This window comes from Chiloscyllium punctatum, chromosome 32, assembly GCF_047496795.1.
Source record: "Chiloscyllium punctatum isolate Juve2018m chromosome 32, sChiPun1.3, whole genome shotgun sequence".
NCBI classification, from domain to species: domain Eukaryota; kingdom Metazoa; phylum Chordata; class Chondrichthyes; order Orectolobiformes; family Hemiscylliidae; genus Chiloscyllium; species Chiloscyllium punctatum.
Window position 1 is genome coordinate 28,666,306 of NC_092770.1, and position 22,906 is coordinate 28,689,211.

Consider the following 22,906-nt stretch of genomic DNA (forward strand, 5'->3'; position numbering starts at 1 on the left):
CAGACAAAACCTCCCCCAATCCAGACAGACAGACACACACACACACACACACAAATTTTGTTGGGGTGAATTTGTACTTGCAGGGTTACATTGTACTTCGCTCAAGAACTGCATGAATTCATGTAAAACTCTGTTACCTCACATTTTAGATTAGAATCAATCTAAACATCATGGCATAGACAGAGAACACGGGGGATAACACCTTCAACATATCGTCTCGCTATCACCCATTGTTACAGCTAACCTGAGAATACACCTTTTTTAAAAAAAGGTTTTGTGATTTACACATGAAAGAAGTGAAACTGTCATGGTATTCATACAGATGAAAGACTGAACAGACAATCAAGGTATTTTTCAATCTATGATTGCAGTTACATCACACTGTAAATTTTTGATATAAATTCTGTGTTTTAGGATCGAGTCATCCACTACACCTGATGAAGGAGCGACGCTCCAAAAGCTAGTGCTTCCAATTAAACCTGTTGGACTATAACCTGCTGTTGTGATTTTTAACCGAATAAACGCAACAGTCCCAAAAAACAAACCACCTTTTAAAAAAGAACAGTAAAAATGGAACAAATGCTTACAGGTTGAAGTTAGAAGGGCAGAAGGAGAGGGAGTTTTTGCAGCCTGTTCACACAGTCCACTGCTGAACTTGTAACTAGTCCTGGACTGAACTACTCAGCTAGAGGGCTGACCACTCTCCTATCATTCTCCACATCACTTCTAAACAATGATCACTTTGGCCTGAAGTCACGTCTGTTTATATGTAAACAAAAGACCTCTCAAAATCCTTTTTAAACTCTGTGCCAAACTAGTCACCTTGGTGCCCGGGCTGTTTATGACCCCTCTGAAAAATCCGAGAACACAGTATTCTTGAGAAAACGAACAGCTTTTAGAAAAAGGGGACCAGCTTTGTGACAACATGATTTACTATTCAAAGAATTGGAACTATTCTTAGAAAGGTGGTGGAAACAGAGACTTCACATATTTTTAAGGCAGTGATAGGTAGATTGATGGTAAGCAGGGATGTTGATTTGAGGGTCCAGTCAGATAATTCATGATATTAAATTGCAGCAGGCTGTAGAAGCAAACAGCCTATTCCTGCTCCTTGTTTGTATTTGGTATAAACCCACATTTATTTAGACTCTTTTGTCTTTGCTTGATACAATATTGAATAATTTCAGGAGTCTGTTAAGTCAGTTAGCCTTTTTGTAGGTCTGGTTTGTGTTTGTTTGTTGAACTTTGTTAGACATGTGAATTGCCTTGAGTGAATCTAGAGTAGTTGATTGACAAATTCGAATTTAATTTGAAATACAGAAATTGAGTATTTGAGCCGGTACCACATGCTTGCTTTGCTCCACATGTCAGTGCTGAAAAGCCAATATTTTGTTGATTGTCTTGCAGATACGGGGTAGACTCCATTTCTGTTGAATATGATGAAGCAGCAACTGCTCTCCCGCAGCAAGATCTGATGTCAGAAACTGTGTTTCCGTCAAATCCATTTGCACTGGGACGTTCTGGTGAGATTCTTATTTCCAACTCAAAGACAACCCCTATCTAGGTACTTCCTGATTTTAAAACCTTAATGGTTTGCACTGTTCAACATTTTATGCTTCAAAATTATACACCTAAAATTGGGAGTATTTTGTTAGAAACTATATGAAATTGTTTTTAGATTCCTTTTCTTTACAAACTGGTCATTTTGCTTAATTGTGTTAAAAGTTTTATTCTTGACCTCTCCAACTTTTTTTTAGCCATTAAGTGAGTTCAGATGCTAAACAGATAATCTTGTAAACTCATTTCTTCATTCCACTAGTAATTTTTGAAAATCTGTTCAGTCCAGTTGATAAAAGAACAGTGAAAAATCTTTTTTTTTTAACAAGCTTGATAAATGCCCAAATGTCTTTGTAATTACAAGTTTAATTGAGGGTAATGAATGTAATGGTTCCCATCAAATGGAATAATTGAAGCATAACTACAAGGACAGCATTATCATGTAGATGATAAAATTGATCAGTGAAAGTTTCGGGTGTCAGGTTTACTAATGGCTATCAGGATGTAGAATAATAGAAGCTTTGACATTTAAAAATGGTAGACCAGTTACAAAGCTATTATCAACAGAACTGCAAAGACACACCAGAATTAATATGGAGGGAGTATGTTTTATTAATTCCTGCAGTGAATACTATTTCATAGAATTTCCTTTGTCATTCACTGGCAGAATCTTTATTAAAATTGCTATCTACTCCTTGATGGAATTTGCATTTATTTGGCACCCTGCTACCTCTTTTAAATGCTTCAAAATTGTCTGCATAGGTGGTTTATTTTGAATTGATGTGGCCGTTGAGGTGGACAAACAAATCAGCTGCTTTGTCCTATGCACAATAGGATTTCTCACATTAGAACAGCTAAAGGAAGAATGTAAAACTGGTCACAGACCATTTTCCTGCTGTTTTTCAAATACTGCATGAATCCTCATTTAAGAGGGCTGCATGGTATGGGGCATTGGTAAACAGCTGTCTCACCTTTTAAAACAACTATGTGTATTTGCCAGATACATTGGTTTTGGCTGAATTATTTCTGAGAAATTTCTAGAGGGAATGTTCTTACAACAAAAACTTATTTAAATTAAAAAAGATACATAGAGTAGGGAATGGGAATTCTCTTCTGGCACTTTTTAAAAACTCAGATATTTAGCATGGACAATATTTGACCTAAAGAACAAAGAAAATTACAGCACAGGAACAGGCCCTTTGGCCCTCCAAGCCTGAGCCGATCTAACCTGTTGCCTATTTTCTAAAGACCTGTATCCCTCTGCTCCTTGCCCATTCACATATCTGTCTAGATACATCTTAACTGACACTATCGTGCCCATCTCTACCACCTCTGCTGGTAATGCGTTCCATGTACCACCACCCTCTGTGTAAAGAACTTTCCATGCATATCTTCCTAAAACTTTTCCCCGCTCACCTTGAACCTGTGACCCCTAGTAACTAAGCCCCTCACTCTTGGTAAAAGCTTCTTCCTATCCACCTCTCATGATTTTGTAGATCTCAGTCAGGTTCCCCTCAACCTCCGTCTTTCTAATGGAAATAATCCTAATCTACTCACTTCCTCTTCATAGCTAGCACTCTACATACCAGGCAGCATCCTGGTGAGCCTCCTCGGTACTCTCTCCAAAGCATCCACATACTTTTGGTAATGTGGCAACCAGAACTGTACACAGTATTCCAAACAACCTAGAGTGTATGAAGATAGAAACTGTTTTATTTCCCCCCAGCATTGATGTCGGTGCTCTAATTAGTGCAATCCACTGCCAACAACACAATAGCCATCGCTGTCTGAAGTTCCTCTGTGGGGAAGGAGAAAGAACTTTGGGAAATTGAGTAATATAATTGATAAGGTGTGCTTTTTAGTATTTAAAGAATATTTTTGATTCTCTCTTGGGACGTCAGTTTTGCATTTATTACGACGTGTCCCTAGTTGCCCATGAGAAGTTGGTGGTGAGCTGCCTTCTTGAATCACTGCAGTTCATGTTCTGTAGATAGAACCACAGTGCCATAGGGAAGGGAGTTCCAGCAGGTTGCAGATGATCAGCAAGTGGGTATTTTTCTCAGTTCATAAAATGGCATTCAGTAAAGTAATAATATTGTAATATTTACGCCAAGAGACCATAATTGATTAAATATTATTTACCTTTATCCAGTTTATTTTCCTGGCAAGGTGTGTGCACTTGCTGGAACCAGAGGAGGTGGAGAGAAAAAGAATCTGTCTGGAGCATCAGGTAGTACTAATGCAGGGAATAATGAAACAACACCAGGCAGAAGAAGATCAATGCGTATCAGTAATGCAGAAAAATTGGATAAATCTGCCAGCTCCGCTCAGCGTTCACAGTCAAACTCAGGTGCCTCAGTTCCTACAACATCCCCAGAATGTGCAAGAACGCCACCTAAAAGGGGTGGAAAGCAAAAGTCAAAAAGGAAACTGGAGACCGAACAAAATAAGACTCCCCCTGATAAAAAGAAGACCAGAGTTACTCGTAGTTCCTATAAGAAATCAAGTTCTAGTAGTTCAGACCCAAATGATAGTCCTTTTGTCAGTGAAACTGAATATCAACCTCAACCTCCTCTCTCTGCTGAAGAGCCATTGAGCAATCTGGATAATAGTGATGCAAGCCATTCATCATCTAATGACTGTGGTGATCGCAATCCTTCAGTGGAGAAGGATAATGATGAAGAGGAGAATGACAAACGGCAAGAAAATAAAAACTCACCAGTCAGTGAAGACTGTGCACCAAACATTGACCAGATCAATATTGAAGTCTCAGGAATCTCCAATCTTCCACCGACTACTGATGATAAAAATTGTGGAAGTTGTGTGGAACCTAACTCAGGTAATTCAGCAGAAAACAATGACAAGGAGTTTATTGAAAAGGAACAGAGTAGTTCAAAAAATGGAATTTATTCTCTCAGTGAAGATGTAACTTGTATCGATGTGACTAATAGTGATCAAGGCATTGGTCAAATAAAATATCTGGAGAGTCCGTCAAAAGAAGATATTACTGATGTGGAAAAGAAGGCAGTTGTAGATGATCAAAATTCTGAACACTCTAAAGCAATAGAATTCAGGGAAAGAATGAACAATACTTGTGAGGATGATACTGGAAAGCAGTCAGTTATTGAAAATCCAGAAAAATGTGTTGAAGGTATCCAACCCCAGGGTAAAATGTCTTCAGGAAGTATTAATTCTGAGCAGTTAGAAAAATCAGATTCTGTAAAAGTTGAAGAGGATCTAGATGAAGCTCACTCTGCATCTGATTGTGGAAGTGCTGTTGCTACAGAATCACTTATTGAAATTCCTGGAAAATTCATGGATAATAGTGATCTGGTGAGGAAAATGTCTTTGGAGAATGTCAAACCTGAGATGTTTAAAAAAATGGGATCTCTGAAAAAGTTGAGTGCTAAAGAAACATCTGATTCTCAAAGAGTTACTCCTGAAACGTTTATGGAGGACAACTATCCAGAAAGTGAAGTCTTGCAGAATATAAAACTGGAGAGATCTGATACAGATTCTATGGATGTTTTAGCTCTTCATGAGCAAAAATCTGATTGTAAGGATGGTATCGGTCAACAGTCATCAGTTGAAGAGCCTCATAAGTTTGTGGAGAATGACGATGTGAAAAGTGAAATCAGCTCAGGGAATATTGAACCTCAGCAATTTGAGATGAACCAGGAGCAAGTTTTAAGTAAGCCATCACAGGCAGCTGATTGGAAAAATGCTATTATTCACCAATCACCTGATGAAATTCCTGGTAAAATTACAGAAGATAAAAGTCTGAAAAGTGGAATCTTCAGTGAATCTGATTTCAATCAAGTGACTTCAGTTGCACAAGACACCAATGATGATAAAAGAACTAAATCTGAGACGTTAAATGATGGGACCGGCTGTGGTGGTGCTGAGGACTTTAATTTGGATAACAATGAAGTAGTGGCTATGGAATGTGATTCACCCATCAATGACCATCAAGTGTCTGTAGCAGAACTTGAATCTCAAAAAGCATCAGAAGAAAATGAAGAAAGTTCTGCTTTGTCCTCTGATCCTAGTCACAATGTATTGCTGCCAGATGTCACTTTTGAAAATACCAATAATGAAAACATAGGGCAAGGACCTCCTGAAATTGAACTTAAGAAAACAGCAGAGCAGAAAGGAAGAGATGCACCACGTCGCAAATCTAGGTTTCATGCAGCATCGACAACCTGGTCCCCAGAAAAAGAAAGAAAACGTGAACGGAAAAGATCCAGGTCCAAGTCCCAGGGACGATCTGGATCTGGGTCCAGCTCCCAGCCACAAGTAAGGTCTAGTTCCAGACCACGGGGAAGATCCAGTTCCAGGTCACAAGGGAGGTCTGAATCCAGGTCACGAGGGAAGTCCAGATCCAAGTCGCGAGGTAGATCCAGGTCCAGATCCTTATCACATGGAAAGTCCAGATCCAGGTCACGTGCAAGGTCCAGGTCCCGAGGAAGATCAAGATCAAGATCCAGGTCCAGGTCTAGATCACGAGGAAGATCCAAATCGCGTGGAAGGTCCAGGTCCAGGTCACGAGGAAGATCTAGATCACGTGGAAGGTCCAGGTCCAGATCACGAGGAAGATCACCAGGAAGACCCAGGTCTTTAGGTAAAGACCATCATGGTCATTTGGACAGACCTTTGCATGAAAGAAATCGCTTGAAAGGAGAAGACAGTGACCGAAGCAACCAAGCCTCTCCTTCCTCTAGGAAAAGGTCCAGGTCTCCCAGCAAAGAGAGAGATAAAGAAGAACTTGCAAGTGAAGTTGACAAGAGGAGCACTGAAGCAGATAAAGGAAGAAAAGATAGACCACGTTCGAGGTCAAGATCTAGATCCAGAAAACGATATTATTCTGGAGACAAAGAAGAGAAAGCTGGTTTTTCTCCAGGCAGAAGAGACAGGTACATTGATGACAGCTGGAGAAATATTCGCGGAAAGGATAGACCCAGAATGAATGACTGGGAAAGACCAAGAGGTTATGATAGATTCCGAAAAAATAGTAGGAGTAGAGAATTTCCACAGGCTAACAGATATCCAGATGAACAGTCAGCTATAAGTACTGAGTATATAGATGACCGGAATCCTGAATGGGTAGTGGAACAAGTGCAGGCATCTTCAGATGTCAATATGAGAGAAAATGACTACAGGAATGATGCTAAATGGGAAGAAAATAGATATGAAAGAGATGACTCTTGGGGTAATAGGAACTTTGGTTGGAAACGTGGTCGTGGACGTTTCCGGGGAGGCTCCTTTCATGGTGACCAAAGTGAAATGCCATGGCAGAACCGAAGGTCAAATTTCTCAGGCGAGCAAAATAATTCAGGGAAATATCAAGGAACTGGACCCCGTCGGTATAACGACCATCAACAAAATAGGTGGCGAGGTGAATCAAATACATCTTCAGAGGCCCGTGACCGTTCTGGATGGTCATCGTTCTCCAGTTGGAACGCAAGGAAAACTCTGCCAGCCGATGTCCAAAATTACTACGCTAATAGGGGAAGACAGGCTTCAAGCACGCAATCAAGCTGGAGAGGAGCTGATGAGGAACAATACCAGGCTTCAACAGAGCAAGGTAGGTATTTCAGTTGTCAATTTGTTTGTGAAAGCTTACAGAAACCTTTTCAAATGTTGTGTGGAACTAGTTTTTCTAAATGCTGAACTATACTTTTCACAATATTCCATTTACTAAATTGAAGACTTCTAAGCATGAAAATTAATGAATATCAAAACTTGGAAGTTGGTTAGCTTCAAAGAATTTCTCTAATTTTTTTGGGACAACTGGAATACTATTATTTTTCATGTTGACTGCAAAATATTTTCTGTACTGAATTGAATCTTATACAGCACGGAAGCAGACCCTTCAGTCCAACCAGTCCATGCTGAATGTAATCCTGAACTAAACTAGTCCCAACTTCCTCCTGGCCCTTATCCCCTCCCAAAACTTTCCTATTCATGTACTGGTCCAAATATCTTTTAAACATAATTGTACCAACATCTCCTACTTCCTCAGGAAGTTCATCCCACATGAGAACCACCCTGTGTGAAACATTTCGGAACTCACATACCTCAAAGAAGGAAGGATGTTACCTATAGCAAATGGCGACTTCATCTGAATAATTAATAACAAGATTTATTCTAAGGAAAGAAAAATGTTTGCATGTCTGGTCTTTAAACATACTTCATTTTTGGGGGATTGCTTTGATAAGTATGAGCATTCCTAAGTCTGGTGTTTATAAATCAGGGGGCTAAAGGATATGGGTAAAATTGAAAACAGGGATTGAGTTGGATGATCAGCCATGACCATATTAAATGACTGAGCAGGTTCAAACCAACTACCTCTACTCTTGCTTCTGTTTTCACTGTATCTAGGTACATGTGACAATAATAAATCAAAATCATTTAAAAGTGGCCTCACCAACCTGGAGCTTTACTTTAGCTTTCTTTTAATTTAAACTGGGATTCAGTAATTTTGCTTAATTTTTAGCATCCTAACAAAAGGCACATGTGCCAGTGATTTATATAGCATATAAATATGTCTTATGATGGGATCATTTCGAAGATTTTCATCATGGTTGAGAAAATTTGGCAAGAAGATGTTTATTTTTTCCAGGTAAGTGTTCTTGTAACACTCAAAACATATTTAAAAAATTGTTTGAAATTACATCTATAGTTTATGGCTTTAAGCTAAAGCTGAGAGCATTGCTTTAAGAAGATTAGCTCAAACATCTTGGGCTCTACTCATTTAGGTTATTATAACACCACCAGTTCACAGCCCTTCCATGTAGAGCAAGTACAAAAGGATTGAGAATAGTTTGGAGAGATTTTATGAAATTACATGAATAAATGATTACTTCACAAGCTTAATTTCTGAATTCTTACAAGTTCTGAAAATTAATGCTTGTAGTAGTTATTATTAAATTTATAAAACCCCTTTAACATGGCAAAATGTTTCAAGGCATTGTATAAATCAAGTATTGGTTAATGGTTTCCTGAGTCTGTCTTTATTTTCGATGTTTGATATTGTTTCACGAAGAAATTTAATAAATATGTTTTATCATGCATACTGAATTACCCTGCACTTTCAATTCCATCTGCGCAATCCCTTAGGTAGCCATAGCTGTAGTCCTGTCAATACCCACTATCTGAGTCAGTTTTCTTAAATTTGCTGTCATCCTGTAGTTTAAAATCTGTCTCCTATTTTGCTCCATCGGGTTCTGTGACTCCGTACATAATAACCCAATTCAGAAAGACATGTGAATAAACTTGAGAAGGAGAACTCTTGTTTTGAGTACTTAACATACACTTGATCCCTATTTTGTATAGCTAAACAGTTGCTTGACTATGCAAAATAGCGATTAAGTGTATGTACTCAAAAAAACACTACTATTTCTAGGAAAAGGAACAGGTTATTTAGCCCCTCAGGCTTGCTCTATCATTCAGTGAGTGAACGTATGATCTGTGCCCCACTTTGCTTATTCCTCGGCTTAAAATAAACTACCAATTTCAGCTTTTAAATTAAATTGTTCTCTTTGGTACTTCCTAGAAGCTCACATCAGAGATATTTTTGGATGAAAGATTACTGAAATGAAAAATGATCTAAGATGCCTCAGTATCTCTCCATTAATTTGTCTTATTTATTTGGCAGATTCATCGCATGGAGTGCCAGGATTTAATGACCAAGCAAATCAGCAAATGAATGGTTCTCAGCAGCCAGTTAATATAATGCACCCACCTGTTCTACCCCAGCCAATGAATGCACCTCCCCAGCCAATGAATGCACCTCCCCAGCCAATGAATGCACCTCCCCAGCCAATGAATGCACCTCCCCAGCCAATGAATGTCTTTCCATTTCCAATGAGTGTCCACCCACCACCCCCACTAATGCATTTCCATCCATACATCCACCCTCCTCCACCACTGAATGTGCACGCAGGAATCCCTGCAGTGCAACCAACAGGAGCTGGAAACCTGCCTAACAGCCCGCCTCCACCACCACCTCCACCTCCACCAGCCCAATCGGTGAACTATGCGATTCAGCAACACGACCTGGCACAACCTCAAGTAAGTTCTCCATAAGGATATGAAGCCATTTTCCAGTGTTCAAGACTGTGTCAGATAGATGAGATCCGAAAGAGATGTTGATGTTTCTAGGGCCCAAATTTCCTTTTCCAGTCAATTAGAAAGTTTATTCGTTCATGCAGTATGGGTGTTGCTGGCTGGGCTGGCATTTATTGCCCATCCTGAATTGCTATGGACAAGTTGGTGGTGAGCCAGATGCATGAATTGCTGCAGTCCTTGGGCTACAGAGAAGCGATATTACTGTTGAAAAAGGTTTTGAACCAGCACCAGTGAAGGCACACTGTAAGTTCCAAGTCTGGAACTGAAAGCCACTCTAATGGTAACCATAGCAACAATTGCTGACGGTTGTAAAACACTATCAGGTTCACTAATATTTTTCGGGGAAGGAAATCTGACGTCCTTGTGAAATGACCCAGCTAGTGGCTTGGTTCAAGAGCAGATGGGATAGGACACAAATACTGGTCTTGCTAGTGACACCCACATCCTCAAAAAGAAATCAAAGTCTATTAGATGTTCTTTAAGCCTCCTTATGAGGATATTGTTTTGTTCCAGTATATTCAGTCTCTTTCCATTCAAACCCTTTAAGAAGGTGTTGAGGCATAACCAAAGCAACTTGTTGGATTGCTTTGACATCAAAATCATGGGGATTTCATTGACAAAAATTGAATTGAACCAACCAAATGCTACGGAAATAGAAGCGGTCAGAAGCTGAGAATCTCCCCTTCTTACTCCTCAAAGCTTGTCCATTCTGTCAGTTATGTACATGGCACAAGTTAAGAGTAGTGCTCGTGTGGATGATCCATGTCCAGGAATACTTGAAAAGGTCAACTTGATTCAGTAGAAAGTGATTGGCTTAATTGACACCTCATCCACCAACATAAGCATCCGCACCTTCTTCCACATAATGACAGCAGTGAACGATTTACAAGATATGCTTCAATTTGCCAAAACTCCTCCATTGACACCTTCCAATCCCGTGATCTCCATCACCCAGAAGAACACTCTGGGCTTGAACGCAACTTTGATTATTGCGATACAAAAAAGTCCATCTCCACCATCTTGAGAAATTAGCAATGGGGAAAAAATACATGCCAACAATTCTCATATATCAAGAAACAACGAGTAAAATAGTTTTCAGCTTTTGCATGAACAGCAGTGAAATGATTGTGTTACTTTACTGCTGTTCCAGAGTTAATACATTAAAACTACCATGTTAATTTGGAAAATTGAATCCAATAAGTCAGCTAAATATTGAATGTGCCAGAAATCTTCCGAATTGTTGTGACATCTTCCTGCTTCATAATAACTTTCACCTGAGGAAACCTGAACTCCTTACTTTGTTTGGTTTACATATAATCTGAGTAGCACTCTGTGGTTGACTGTGTGTGTCATCAAAAATAGCCTTCTGAGCTACCCCAATCTCAGAAAGACTAGCAAGGTGGAAAGTTCCATATCTGAGAACCTTTTTGAAGTTAAATTTATACGTTTTTGGATATAGTAAATGGTAAGACTATTTCAACCCAGTTGATTTTAGTCCTAAGACATGTGTACTTCATTTTTTTAAGAAAATAAATAGTTATACTATTTTGATTTTGACTTGAATGATGTTTGTAACAAATCTTGGTCATATAGTTCTGAGATTTGGTATACAATTCATCATAAACCTGCTTACACAAACCAGGTTGCTCATTGTATATTTATCTGGTTGAACAGTTTTATAATGGAAGGTGAGATTTCGCCCACAATCAGTATCGACTGTTAACCTCTGCTGAATTTCTGAGGTTAATGCTGATTTACTGTCTCAGAATTGTGAAATTGTTGAGGTATAGAAGGAGTCTATTCAGCCCAGCGCATCTTTACTGGCTGTCTGAATGAGCATTACATCTTTGTCCCAATCTCCTGACTTTCTCCTGTAACCCTGTACATTGTGTTCCTATTAAGATAACCGTCAAATGCACTTTTGAATGCCTCAGTTGAACCTGCCTCCACTGCGCTTATAGGCCTTAACTACTTGCTATGAGAAAAAGTATTTTCAGTCATTGCTTTGCTTCCTTTGCAAATTACTTTAAATCTGTGCCCACTCCTTTCCAATCCTTTTACAAGTTTCTCCCATTCTACTCTGTCCAGATGCCTGGTAAATAGTCACAACTTCTATAATCACTCTTTGTAACTGAGATTTCTCATCCCGAAAACTTGTTTTGTAAACCTCTTCTGCACTCACATGCTTCCAAAATATGGCACCCGCAACTGTACTCAGTATTCCGGCTGAGGTCTAGCTAGTGTTTTGCACTAGTTCAGCATTACCTCGTTGTTCCTGTATTCTGTGCATCTATTAGTAAAGCCCAGGGCACTTTTGAATCATATAATCCTCACAGTGTGGGAGCAGGCCATTCGGCCCATTGAATCCACACTGACCCACTGAAGAGCATCCCACCCAGACTGTCCCCATGAAGATCTGTATGATGTTTTTGTTCTGTGTCAAAACTCTCTGATACCCACTCAGTATGATTACATTCATTGTATATTTGTTATCTACTATGATGACCACCTACCAAGAGAAAGATTTGCTACACTAAGTTCTGCCTGCTGGTGTTGAAGTCATGTTTGTTTGGTATGGTAATACACATTTGGGGATTTGAGTTTAATTGCACAGTTAAAATATATACAACCTCAAAACTTTGGAAGGAAAGCAACCTGATGGGTTTTTGTCCTGTTGCCAACACTTGTATGTCATGTTTTTATAAACACATTGGCACAACTGCTTCATTAAATATATTTTTTTAAAAAAGAACTGCAGATGCTGGAAATTTGAAACAAAATTAGGAAACACTCAGCAGGTCTGGCAACATATGTGGAAAGGGTCACTGGACCTGAGATGTTAACTCTGCTTTCTATCCACAGTTGCTGCCAGATTTGCTGAGTTTTCTCAGCTGTTTCTGTTTTATGTTTGTAAATTTTCTTTTTTGCTGCTTACATGAATAACGGTTAAGTGCTTGACATTTTGCTTCACTCTTATTTCAGATCATCCCTCCTCCATGTAGCGTTCCAGAGGTGGATGTGCAGGGTAGTGCTGCCACTGTACCCAGTACATCTGGAGAATCCAGCAAAGCCATGCAGCTTCCACTTTCTATAGATGTCTCTCCTTCAACCTTTCAGTCTGTCCAACAAGTTTTTGCATCTCTTTCAACTTCAAAGCCTACAGTGGAAAAAGAAAGCTTGAAGGAAGAATTTGAAACAGAAAAGCCCAAAAAGGACAAGGCAAGTCCTGCAGACTCGGTAATTGATTTATTTCCAAACCATTTTATTTCCTGTATAGCAAGACAGTAAATACTGCTTTGACTTGAATGAGAGTTTTTTTAAGAGATCTGTAAACTAACATGTATTTGCTTTTCACTTGTGTGTGGTGTATACATCATTTTTTTCAATGACTATTTTTGTTTCTACTTGTGGCTCGCGTGTGTAAATCTTGGCTTGTAATCTTTTAAAAGCTTATGAAACTGCAAACTAAAAAGCATACACATGTCTTGTGTAGTACAATTTCATTGTTCCTTGATGTGCATTCATGTATTACTGTTCTTGATATGACTGCTGGAGTTTTCAGTTCTACATTTGCTGGAAAAGCACAACCGGTCAAGCAGCATCCAAGGAGCAGGAGAATCAACATTTCACACAAGTCCCTCATCAGGAATATATGAGGGCTTATGCCTGAAACGTTGACTCAGATGCTGCTTGACTGGCTGTGCTTTTCCAGCGCCACATTCTTTGACTCTCATCTCCAGCATCTGGAGTCCTCACTTTCTCCTAGTTGTATATTTGCCTTTTGATGTTGAAAGTACAGCTTAAGTGCTTTTCCTTTCCAATGTGTAGAAATGTACAATTCAAGAAAGGGCTGTGGAAGAAGTGAAACTAGCCATCAAGCCTTATTACCAAAAGAAGGAGATTACCAAGGATGAGTATAAAGAAATTGTCCGCAAGGCTGTTGATAAGGTAATGTTTCAAAATGGATTGTAGTTTTCCACAGCGTTACTGATGAGTGAGATTTTTTTAAATGGGAGAGAACAAATACAATCTTTGGAGGAAATAAATCTTTGGAGGGCGGCATGGTGGCTCAGTGGTTAGCACTGCTGCCTCACAGCACCAGGGTCCCAGGTTCGATTCCAGCCTCAGGTGACTGCCTGTGTGGAGTTTGCACATTCTCCCTGTGTCTGCGTGGGTTTCCTCTGGGTGCTCCGGTTTCCTACCACAGTCCAAAGATGTGCAGTTCAGGTGAATTGGCCATGCTAACTTGCCCATAGTGTTAGGTGCATTAGTCAGAAGGAAATGGTCTGGGTGGGTTACTCTTCAGAGGGTCGGTGTGGGCTGGTTGGGCTGAAGGGCCTGTTTCCATACTGTAGGGAAACTAAATCTAATCTAAGCAACTTCACTGCATACGATTGTATGCCTTGGATATCTACACGGTAATTTAATTATTTCTTTGGTTATCATGTTTTTAGGTTGGACGCCTCAGTGGTCTGAAGTACATGAAATAAATGGGTACAGTTATTCAACTGTACAGCTATAGCTCGTCTGAGTATTTTGTGTTGGACGATCAAGTATATCAGTAATAGGGACACACATTAGTGAGCACATTGAAAATATTGGCTAGTCAAGGATATGTAGCAGGGGTTTGTAAAGGAGATCACGCTTGGAATTTAATCAAGTTCATTGAGAAAATTTCTGACGGGGTGCACAAAGTGAACATGATGTTGATAATATGCTATGATTGACAGAAGAACTAATGGATGTTTCACATTTATACAATGCAGTTTATGCCAAGTCCAAGGACGTGTTAGAACTTTTCTCTGTGTACATAAATAATTTAGATACGAGTTCAGGCTAAATAATAAAAGTTTGCAAACAGGCATGGGAATATGACAACTGGCAGAAAATTGCAGGAAGTGATGTGAATACATAAATGGATTAAAACAGTAGCTTTATGGTGAAAATTCAGTTTCACTGAAATGAATGCAAATTGGCATATTTAATACAAGAAAGGGTGTTGGAAATATACAGTGATTGGTGATCCTTTTAATGGTGAGGAGGTTTAGAATTGTCCTTGACAATTCTGATGTCCTTGACCTTTAAGGATTATAGATAGAAAAGAATTCTAAAGTTGACAATTTGAGCTTTAGAGATCTGGACACTGAATACAAAAGCAAAGAAACTTTAGGGAATCTCCATATAATATAAAATTGCAAGTTATGTTTGGTCATGGGCATTCTGGGACACTGAATCATGGATGTGCAATGAAAGATGATCTTATGCAGTATCTCAGGATCAAGGATAACTAACCACTTACCCTGGTTCGATGGGATCTGAAATGCTGATAATTCTAACATGTAATCACCAGACTCTGCCACATGAAGGGCATGTGGTACTAACAGGGCTAAACAGACGACATCTATCTAGGTTTGGACACTCACTCTGATGCCTCAACTTCACCTTTATGTGGTCCTGATTAAGTGTGGATACCTTCAGTGTTCGCCAAATGAACCATTTCCATTTTTCTAAGTCACAATCTAGATATTTGATCTCCTCAATAATATTCTGAGATTAATGGGGAGGGGAACGGTAATGACAAGGAGATTGCAAAATGAAAGTATTAATTGAAGTAGAAAACATGATGTCTGAAGTTTTCAGAATTTCTTGGGAATTGATTGAGTTTTGGCACTTAATTTGACTGGTGAACTGGCAAAGAGGGGCAAATATTTCCGGTCATCCTAAAAGAATATATGAGGTTAGAAGAAATGTTTCCATAAATGAGAATTTTGTTATTACATAACAATTGCAAGAGTTGATTGGCAGCTTCTTTCAAGTTTATTTATTTAAGGTTAGCTGGTTGGATACTTCTGAGTGGAAATATTCAAGGGTTAGGAAAGAAACAGGAATGGGTGTACCTGACTACAGGCCAGGTTTAGTTAATTGGCATTTTTACTTTGAATCAATTCACAGTGCCATGCTGATGGATCTTGAAACATGAAAGATAACCCAAATAACTGACAGACAAGTAAGTCTGCCAAGGTCCAGGAGCAGTGGAGTAGCAATGACCAACAAGGTGCAATTGTCGTCATGTAGGAATACGGGTTGGAGCTCATGCTGAGATAGAGTTAAAGCAGGTTGGAAGATTCACCTCGCTTGCTTTGGCGAATGAATTTCCAGGGAAGAAACTTAATTGTGAAAGACAGGTCTTAACAGTTCCCGTCTGACAAAGGAAAGGAACAGAAACCTTGATTCTGGAAGAATTAAACGTCGATCTAAAGGGACGGTTTAAATTATATTCGTGATGAGCTTTTCAGTTACACTTAAAGTAAAACAAAAAGTTTTATTTTGTGATTTCAAATGTTAAGTTACCTACAAGGATGGTGTTTAATCAGTAGTATCTTTAGTCTCTTATTACAGTAAAAAAATAAAATTTTTTGTTACCCTTTCAGCCAAAAAGTGGAAATTTGAAAGTTAACAGTATCCAAAGTGATTATAACAGTTTACAATCTTCTGATGAATTAAATAAGATGAAGATCTCAAAATTCAGAATATACTGAAGCTTGGTTGGCACTGTAAGGTTGTGATACGTAAGGGGCATAATAGGGAATGACAAAATGTAATTGTCAATATTTTAAATGAACAATTTAGGTAAATGAATAAAGAAAGTGACAAGAAAGAAAATGTCCACAAAAATAATCAAATAAATATGACAAGCACAACTGACAGAAAAAGGAGCAAACTACAGAAAGCTAAGAGAAAGACCTGGAAAAAAATCACCTTCGAAAGGAGGGAATTCTTTTACTTCCCCCGCCTCATAAATTGAAATAGCATCAAAATGGCAAAAATAAAAGCAAATTGCTGCAGATGCTAGAATCTGAAACCAAAAGAGAAAATGCTGGAAAATCTCAGCAGGTCAGGCAGCATCTGTAAGGAGAGAAAAGAGCTGACGTTTCGAGTCTATAACTGACCCTTTGTCAAAGCTGCTTTGACAAAGGGTCTGTTTGACTCGAAACGTCAGCTCTTTTCTCTCCTTACAGATGCTGCCTGACCTGCTGAGATTTTCCAGCATTTTCTCTCTCAAAATGGCAAAGATGATCTAGTTGCACTTTAAAATTAAGTAGATGTGTATAAGACTGGATTAGTCAAACTTTCAATACTAGGAGAATTGAGGGATATGCAGGAACCTCAGCCTGTCACAATTAGGTGTGGCAAGACTGCAGAGCTTAAATGTGATTCATTGTTTGTGAAATCACTTTATTTTGTCTGTCACTTGCAGATTATGCTGCTTGGCACACAAGTAGTACTGTTTTGTAGCTTCACCAGGTTAACACCTTATTTTCGGTATGCCTGGTACTGCTGTGGACAAGCCCCTCCTGCAATCTCATTGAAACCTCACATAATTAATTTCCTCCTCTTCTCCTTCCCATTGCAGCCTTCCCTCAGCTCTTTGCCTTCAAGTCTCTGCCCATTAACTCTGCTTTCCATGAAAAATTAAATTTGGTCACCCAAGTGCAAGCTGTGGGAGATTAACTTGTCCTATAAATTTTGACTCTTTTGTTTGTCTTGGAGATGTATTTGTCCTTTTGTACACTCTTGCCCAACTAAATCATTTTGTTTCCAAATTATACAGTTACTACTTGCCACACCTGCAATGTAAGTTTGTCCAATAGATTCATTGAATCTTGTGTGTCTTTTCCTTAGGTTTGCCACAGTAAGAGTGGTGAAGTCATCCCAGGAAAAGTAGCCAATTTGGTAAAAGCTTACGTAGAAAAATATAAACATGCCAGGAAAGGGAACCCAAAGCAAAATCCCGAGGAATGCAGTATCATTGGGAACAAATCTTTTTAAATGATAAAAACATGTAGCTGATTGGTTACCAGTGTTAACATGAGCCCAAAATAGAGTGATGAGTAGGAACTTTGTTATCTATTGGTTCATTTTCTCTTCCATGCAAAAGATTAGGTGTTTTTCTAAAATTGAAGCATTTGAGACAACACAATAACGTGAAATGAAAGCATGCTGTTGTTAGTTATTTGGAGTTGTAAGGATACTGAATATGATCTGTCCTGGCCCCTCATGTGGGTTGTCACTAGATCAGTTGTATAAAATGTGATATTTGTTAGATGATTTCCTAATGTATCAAATTATTTCTTGATGAATTTTTTTTTGTTAACTCTAGTTAGGTGTTTTTGTAAACTGTTTGTATGCTGTACAAAAGCTTCCAGGTTTAACTGGAAGGATCTGGATCATGTAGAAGCACTAAAGCCTGGCATCTGAGGCTGATCAGCTGTTTTAGTGCGTATAGGGTCTAAACAAAGATGATTGCTTAACTCTTCTAGGACTGTTGCTCAGTGGGAAAATGTTTGATAAAAGATTTGATTCTATAGTTTCATTTTTGAGAAAAACAGAAAAGAATGGTTAAAAATGTCAGGCGTATTCTGTAATACTTGCCCAACACAGCAAAATAAATTTTCTGCTGCTTGTCAAACTAGTTTCTGGGTCTTGATGGACACATTATGGATTTAAATATATTCAAGTTCAGATAGCAAATCTGTATTTTTACTTCAAATGTAATATCCTTTGTAAAAGTTGACTTATTTTTGATTATTCTGTTGATAATGATATAGTAATACATTCTGCTTATGGTAATTATTTCATCTTTGGTGCTGACCTTTTCAGATAATTTAACAAATCATGGCAATAGACAAGTTACCAGCAGAGAACTTACAATGGAAATGTCTATATATAGCTTGAGGTCTTTATTATTGAGTGAAATGTATTTTTTTTTCGATGTTTCCAAAGGCTTGCATACTGAATTTTACAGTGCTTAATCATATTTGTGTATTGGAACTAATAATTATGTCGAACAACACAACATTGCTTCTAGTTTTTGATTATTTAATAGAAGTTTGCAGTAGAAGTTTTCAAACTTATTCATTGCCTCCCATCGCTTTGTGATCATCTGCTTTTGAATGTGCCTGCGCTAGCTTTACTGGAAGTGTTTTTATTAATGCTATAAGAGGATGTGACAGTTTCACAGTAGGACATCACACATTTCTTATAAACGCAAGTAACTCTAAGGAATACAACACAGTGTATTTTATGTTGAAAGTATTGATTTCACTGAAAAGCTTCACACTTGTATGAATACACAATTAGAATGGGAAATCTATTGATTCCAGGAACATGTGAACGTTCCGTTTATGCTGTTCAGTAATGTTCAAGATTAACAAGCTATTGAAATAGTTTTCAACCTGCTCTTAATTATGTTAAACCTATAATCAGTACAAAATGTTTGAGAAACTCAGCAGCTTCTTAACATCTGTGGCATTTGAGTCCAATGTCAAAACATTAACTCTTCCTCTTTACAGATGTACCAGAGTGCTGAGTTTTGCCAGCATTTACTGGTTTTATTTCAGATATGCAGCATTTTCGCTTTTATTGAATGTTTAGTGTGTATACTGGGTTCACAGTCATCTGGAATATTATTCTATCAAACAAATTAAGATATGCAGAATAGAGAACAGTTCTAGATATGAAACATACAATTAAATGGATAGTTTGGAGAAGTTAAAACTGCTGCTCTTGAAGAAAAGGTATTTAAATCATAAGATATCTCGACAGGACATTTGCAGACACTGCTGCCCTTGTTGAAAGGATGGAAGACCAGAGGGCACAGGTTTGAAGTAATTGTCAAAACAACCAGCGGTGATATGAGGATGAACTTTAATAGAGCAGATTGTTAGGATTTGGAACTAACTTCATGAGTCTGGGGGAGGCAGAGTCAATTGAGGATTTCAAAATGAAATTTAGAACATTTGCTACAGGGAAAATGTCTGGGGAGTGGCCCGAAATGAATTGTTCCTTCAGAGGATCAGCACAGATTATTGGCCTCCTCCTATACTATGATAAAATGTCTACAACAGAATATCCTGGAAGTGAATTGTGTGCAACCAAAGTTTAACATTTTAAAATAATTTATGGTGTTAAGTATTGAAGGTTGGATTCTTAAGCATTTCATGTTCTGCTTCATTAATACTCATACTGTGGCCTACATTGCAATAGAAATCTTGGGGTTTATAAGTTGAATTAGAATTTTATGCAAACATGATTTTCAAATAGGTATTTGTACTCCCCACATAAGCATTCATCAGTGGTGATTTGTAAAAATTCTTAATTCTCAGTGGACTTTGAATCAGTTTCCATTTCCTGTGATGTTTGCATAGATAACCTTTTCAATTATATAATTTAGTAAAAGGTAGTAGCTCTATTTTCTTCTCCTTAGAAGCCTCTTACATTTAAGAAATTGCTGGCCATGATACCTTTAATTTCCAACTTCAAACTGAGAGGTACTGTGCTTCATTATTTTATCTGATCAGCATAAGTAAATGTATTATGAGATCAGAAGGTATTCAGTGTTGGATGAGAAGGGACATTCAAAGGGAATGCATCTGTTACTACAGCCAAATTCCTCAAGAAGTAAAATGGCTTGTTCATTCTCCTTTGTCTTATATCTGATGACTGGTGGCAACTATCAATCTGGGATGTTTTTCTCCCCCTCTGAAGCCAAGTGTCATCACTTAAACTGAGTTCTGGAATGCTATTGGCCTTGGGTTAATGACAACAATTGCCAGTCTTGTTCTTGTATAGAATTTCCTACAGGTCTACCAGATGGGAACCATGATTTTTGGTTTCTAGTCAAGAAATGGTGAGAATCATTAATCCACTACTAACCTGGTTAACACGAGCAAATTCAAGACTGACATGAATTTAACTCTGGGTCTCTTTAATGTGGTTATCTTAATTACACACCAACTGTGGCAAGAGTGAGGGGAAGGGGAGATTACTTGTTTTAAGTGTTAGGCAGAGAATCTAAGCTGTTATTTTAGAAGTTTATTCTTTCATTGAATGTGACATTGTTAGCAGGCCCCAGCAGTTGTTGCCTGCCCTTGAGTTGTGGGCTGCTAGGCAGTTGAGAATCACCCACATTCCCACAGATCTGGTGTCATAGTTAAGTAAGACCAGGCAAAGACATATGACTTTCTTCCCAAAAGGTCATCAGTGAACAAGATGGGGTTTTACAATAATCAATGAAAGTTTCATGCAAAAAAATCAGAATTAATGTTAACCCTTCCTTAGAAATGAAACTTTCATGGTGGGATTGGAAACCCACATTCCTACTGCATCAGCCTGCCTCTCTGGATTACTTTCCAATGAAATTACCATCACACCACTGTCTCCATTAGGTATGGTAGTTTCAACCCTCACCTAGATTCTGTACAAATTTATCTGCAAGTGATAGTTACACAGTTTAAATTCTCAGGACTATTAGTCCTATTACCAGAGAATAGTTACTTTAATTTCCTTGAGAATGTAAACCTTTGTAATTGACTTTGTTGCAAGGAGGATGTGGTTAAGATGTACTTGACACTTACTGGTACCAGGCATCTTCTAAACTAGTTCTATCAATGCAGATCTTTAAGATTCCGGAGTCTCAAAAGTCAAGACAGCAGATTTTTGACTGTCTGCCAGGGGCGATTTGAAACAATGACAACAACATTAAGCAAGCTGTTATTCCATATAAAGTTTGCTCTGAAAAGTTGATCTTTACATGAATTTTTTAAATCCTTACAACTGGCTTGACGTATGCCTCTGCACTAGTAGATGTAATTGGAGCTTAATTTTTTTTCAGAGCCACTTAGTAGTTAGCACTTGAAGTAGTGGTGATAGATTTGTCATGTTACTTCAATATTACGATTGGTATATCAACCAGGATCCATGTGACCATGCTTTTACATATATCAGCATCAACAGATTGAAGTTGCAAACTTCATAGATAAAATTTTGAAGATGCTTTTGTCTTGTCCCTAAAGGCCCAGCATCTATCTAGAATTTTACAAATAAGTGCATGCGTTTTTTCAGGAGTAAGCACAGTTTAACCTGATGGGTATCTGCACAAATCAAGTTTTAGCCCTTAGTCTATCTTAATTGGGTCCTCTAAAGCTATTTACATGTGTAAAAGGATTATGATTTGAGTAGTATGAGTGAAGAAGGCAAAGTCACCTTTAATTTTAATAGTGAACAAAGCTATGGGTGTATTTTTTTTCCCTTCTCTGATTATCAGTTTCCTATTAGAATGGTAGATTGGTACACTGTATTTCCTGGGTTGCTAAGTTCATGTATTTTACCTATTTTTGTAAATAATCCTGTTATTTGATGTATATAGTTTAAATTAATAAAACCTTTTGGTTTACTATGTAAACACTTCATTTATCAACATTTTTCTGATTCCTTAAAAATGCATTGGATCTGACATTATACTGGTTGCATTTGGTGGAGCTGCAGAGGTATAAAACTAGTACCCTCTTTGTAAAATGCCACTTCTGGAGATGATTATAGTTAGTCAGAATGGCACTGCATGCACTTTTTAATGTACTGTAAAGAACTACATTGTTGTACTTAATTTCTTCTTTATAGAGTCATAGAGATGTACAGATGGAAACAGATCCTTCGGTTTACCCTGTCCATGCCGACCGGAAATCCCAACCCTATCAAGTCCTAACTGCCAATACCTGGCCCATGTCCCTCCAAACCCTTCCTATTCATATACCCATCCAAATGCCTCTTAAATGTTGCAATTGTACCAGCTTCCACCACTTCCTCTGGCAGCTCATACCATACACATACCACCCTCTGCATGAAAAGTTGCCCTTAAGTCTCTTTTATATCTTTCCCCTCTCACCCTAAACCTATGCCATCTAGTTCTGTACTCCTGACCCTAGGGAAAAGACTTTGTCTATTTACCCTATCCATGACCCTCATAATTTTGTAAACCTCTATAAGGTCAGCCTCAGTCTCTGACTCTCCAGGGAAAACAACCCCAGCCTGTTCAGCCTCTCCCTCTAGCTGAAATCCTCCAACCCTGGCAACATTCTTGAAAGGGTTCAGAAAAGATTTACAAGTTTCACAACATCTTTCCAATAGGAAGGAGACCGGAATTGCACGCAATGTTCCAAAAGTGGCCTAACCAATGTCCTGTACAGCCGCAACATGACCTCCCAACTCCTGTACTCAATAAGGTAAAAACAATGACTGCAGATGCTGAAAATCAAATACTGGATCAGAACGCCCCTGGTGCTCACCTTCCACCCTACAAACCTTCGCATCAACCAAATCATCCACCGACATTTCCGCCACCTCCAAAAAGACCCCACCACCAGGGATATATTTCCCTCCC

The 22,906-nt window shown here is 38.4% G+C and overlaps 1 protein-coding gene across 3 annotated transcripts in view; it reads left to right on the top strand.

Annotated features, from left to right (window-relative positions):
• Nucleotides 1-21,931, top strand: part of scaf11 (SR-related CTD-associated factor 11) — a 78,746-nt gene extending 56,815 nt beyond the window's left edge. For 2 of the 3 annotated variants that reach the window (XM_072551949.1, XM_072551948.1), the window contains exons 10-15: nucleotides 1,408-1,523; nucleotides 3,710-7,141; nucleotides 9,215-9,630; nucleotides 12,670-12,924; nucleotides 13,516-13,635; nucleotides 17,371-21,931. In XM_072551949.1, coding sequence (XP_072408050.1) covers nucleotides 1,408-1,523; nucleotides 3,710-7,141; nucleotides 9,215-9,630; nucleotides 12,670-12,924; nucleotides 13,516-13,635; nucleotides 17,371-17,517 — 4,486 coding nt within the window. In that variant the 3' untranslated portion in view covers nucleotides 17,518-21,931. The remainder of the gene's footprint in view (nucleotides 1-1,407; nucleotides 1,524-3,709; nucleotides 7,142-9,214; nucleotides 9,631-12,669; nucleotides 12,925-13,515; nucleotides 13,636-17,370) is intronic. The other variant, XM_072551950.1, reaches the window with a different exon arrangement.
• The last annotated feature ends 975 nt before the right edge of the window (nucleotides 21,932-22,906 follow it).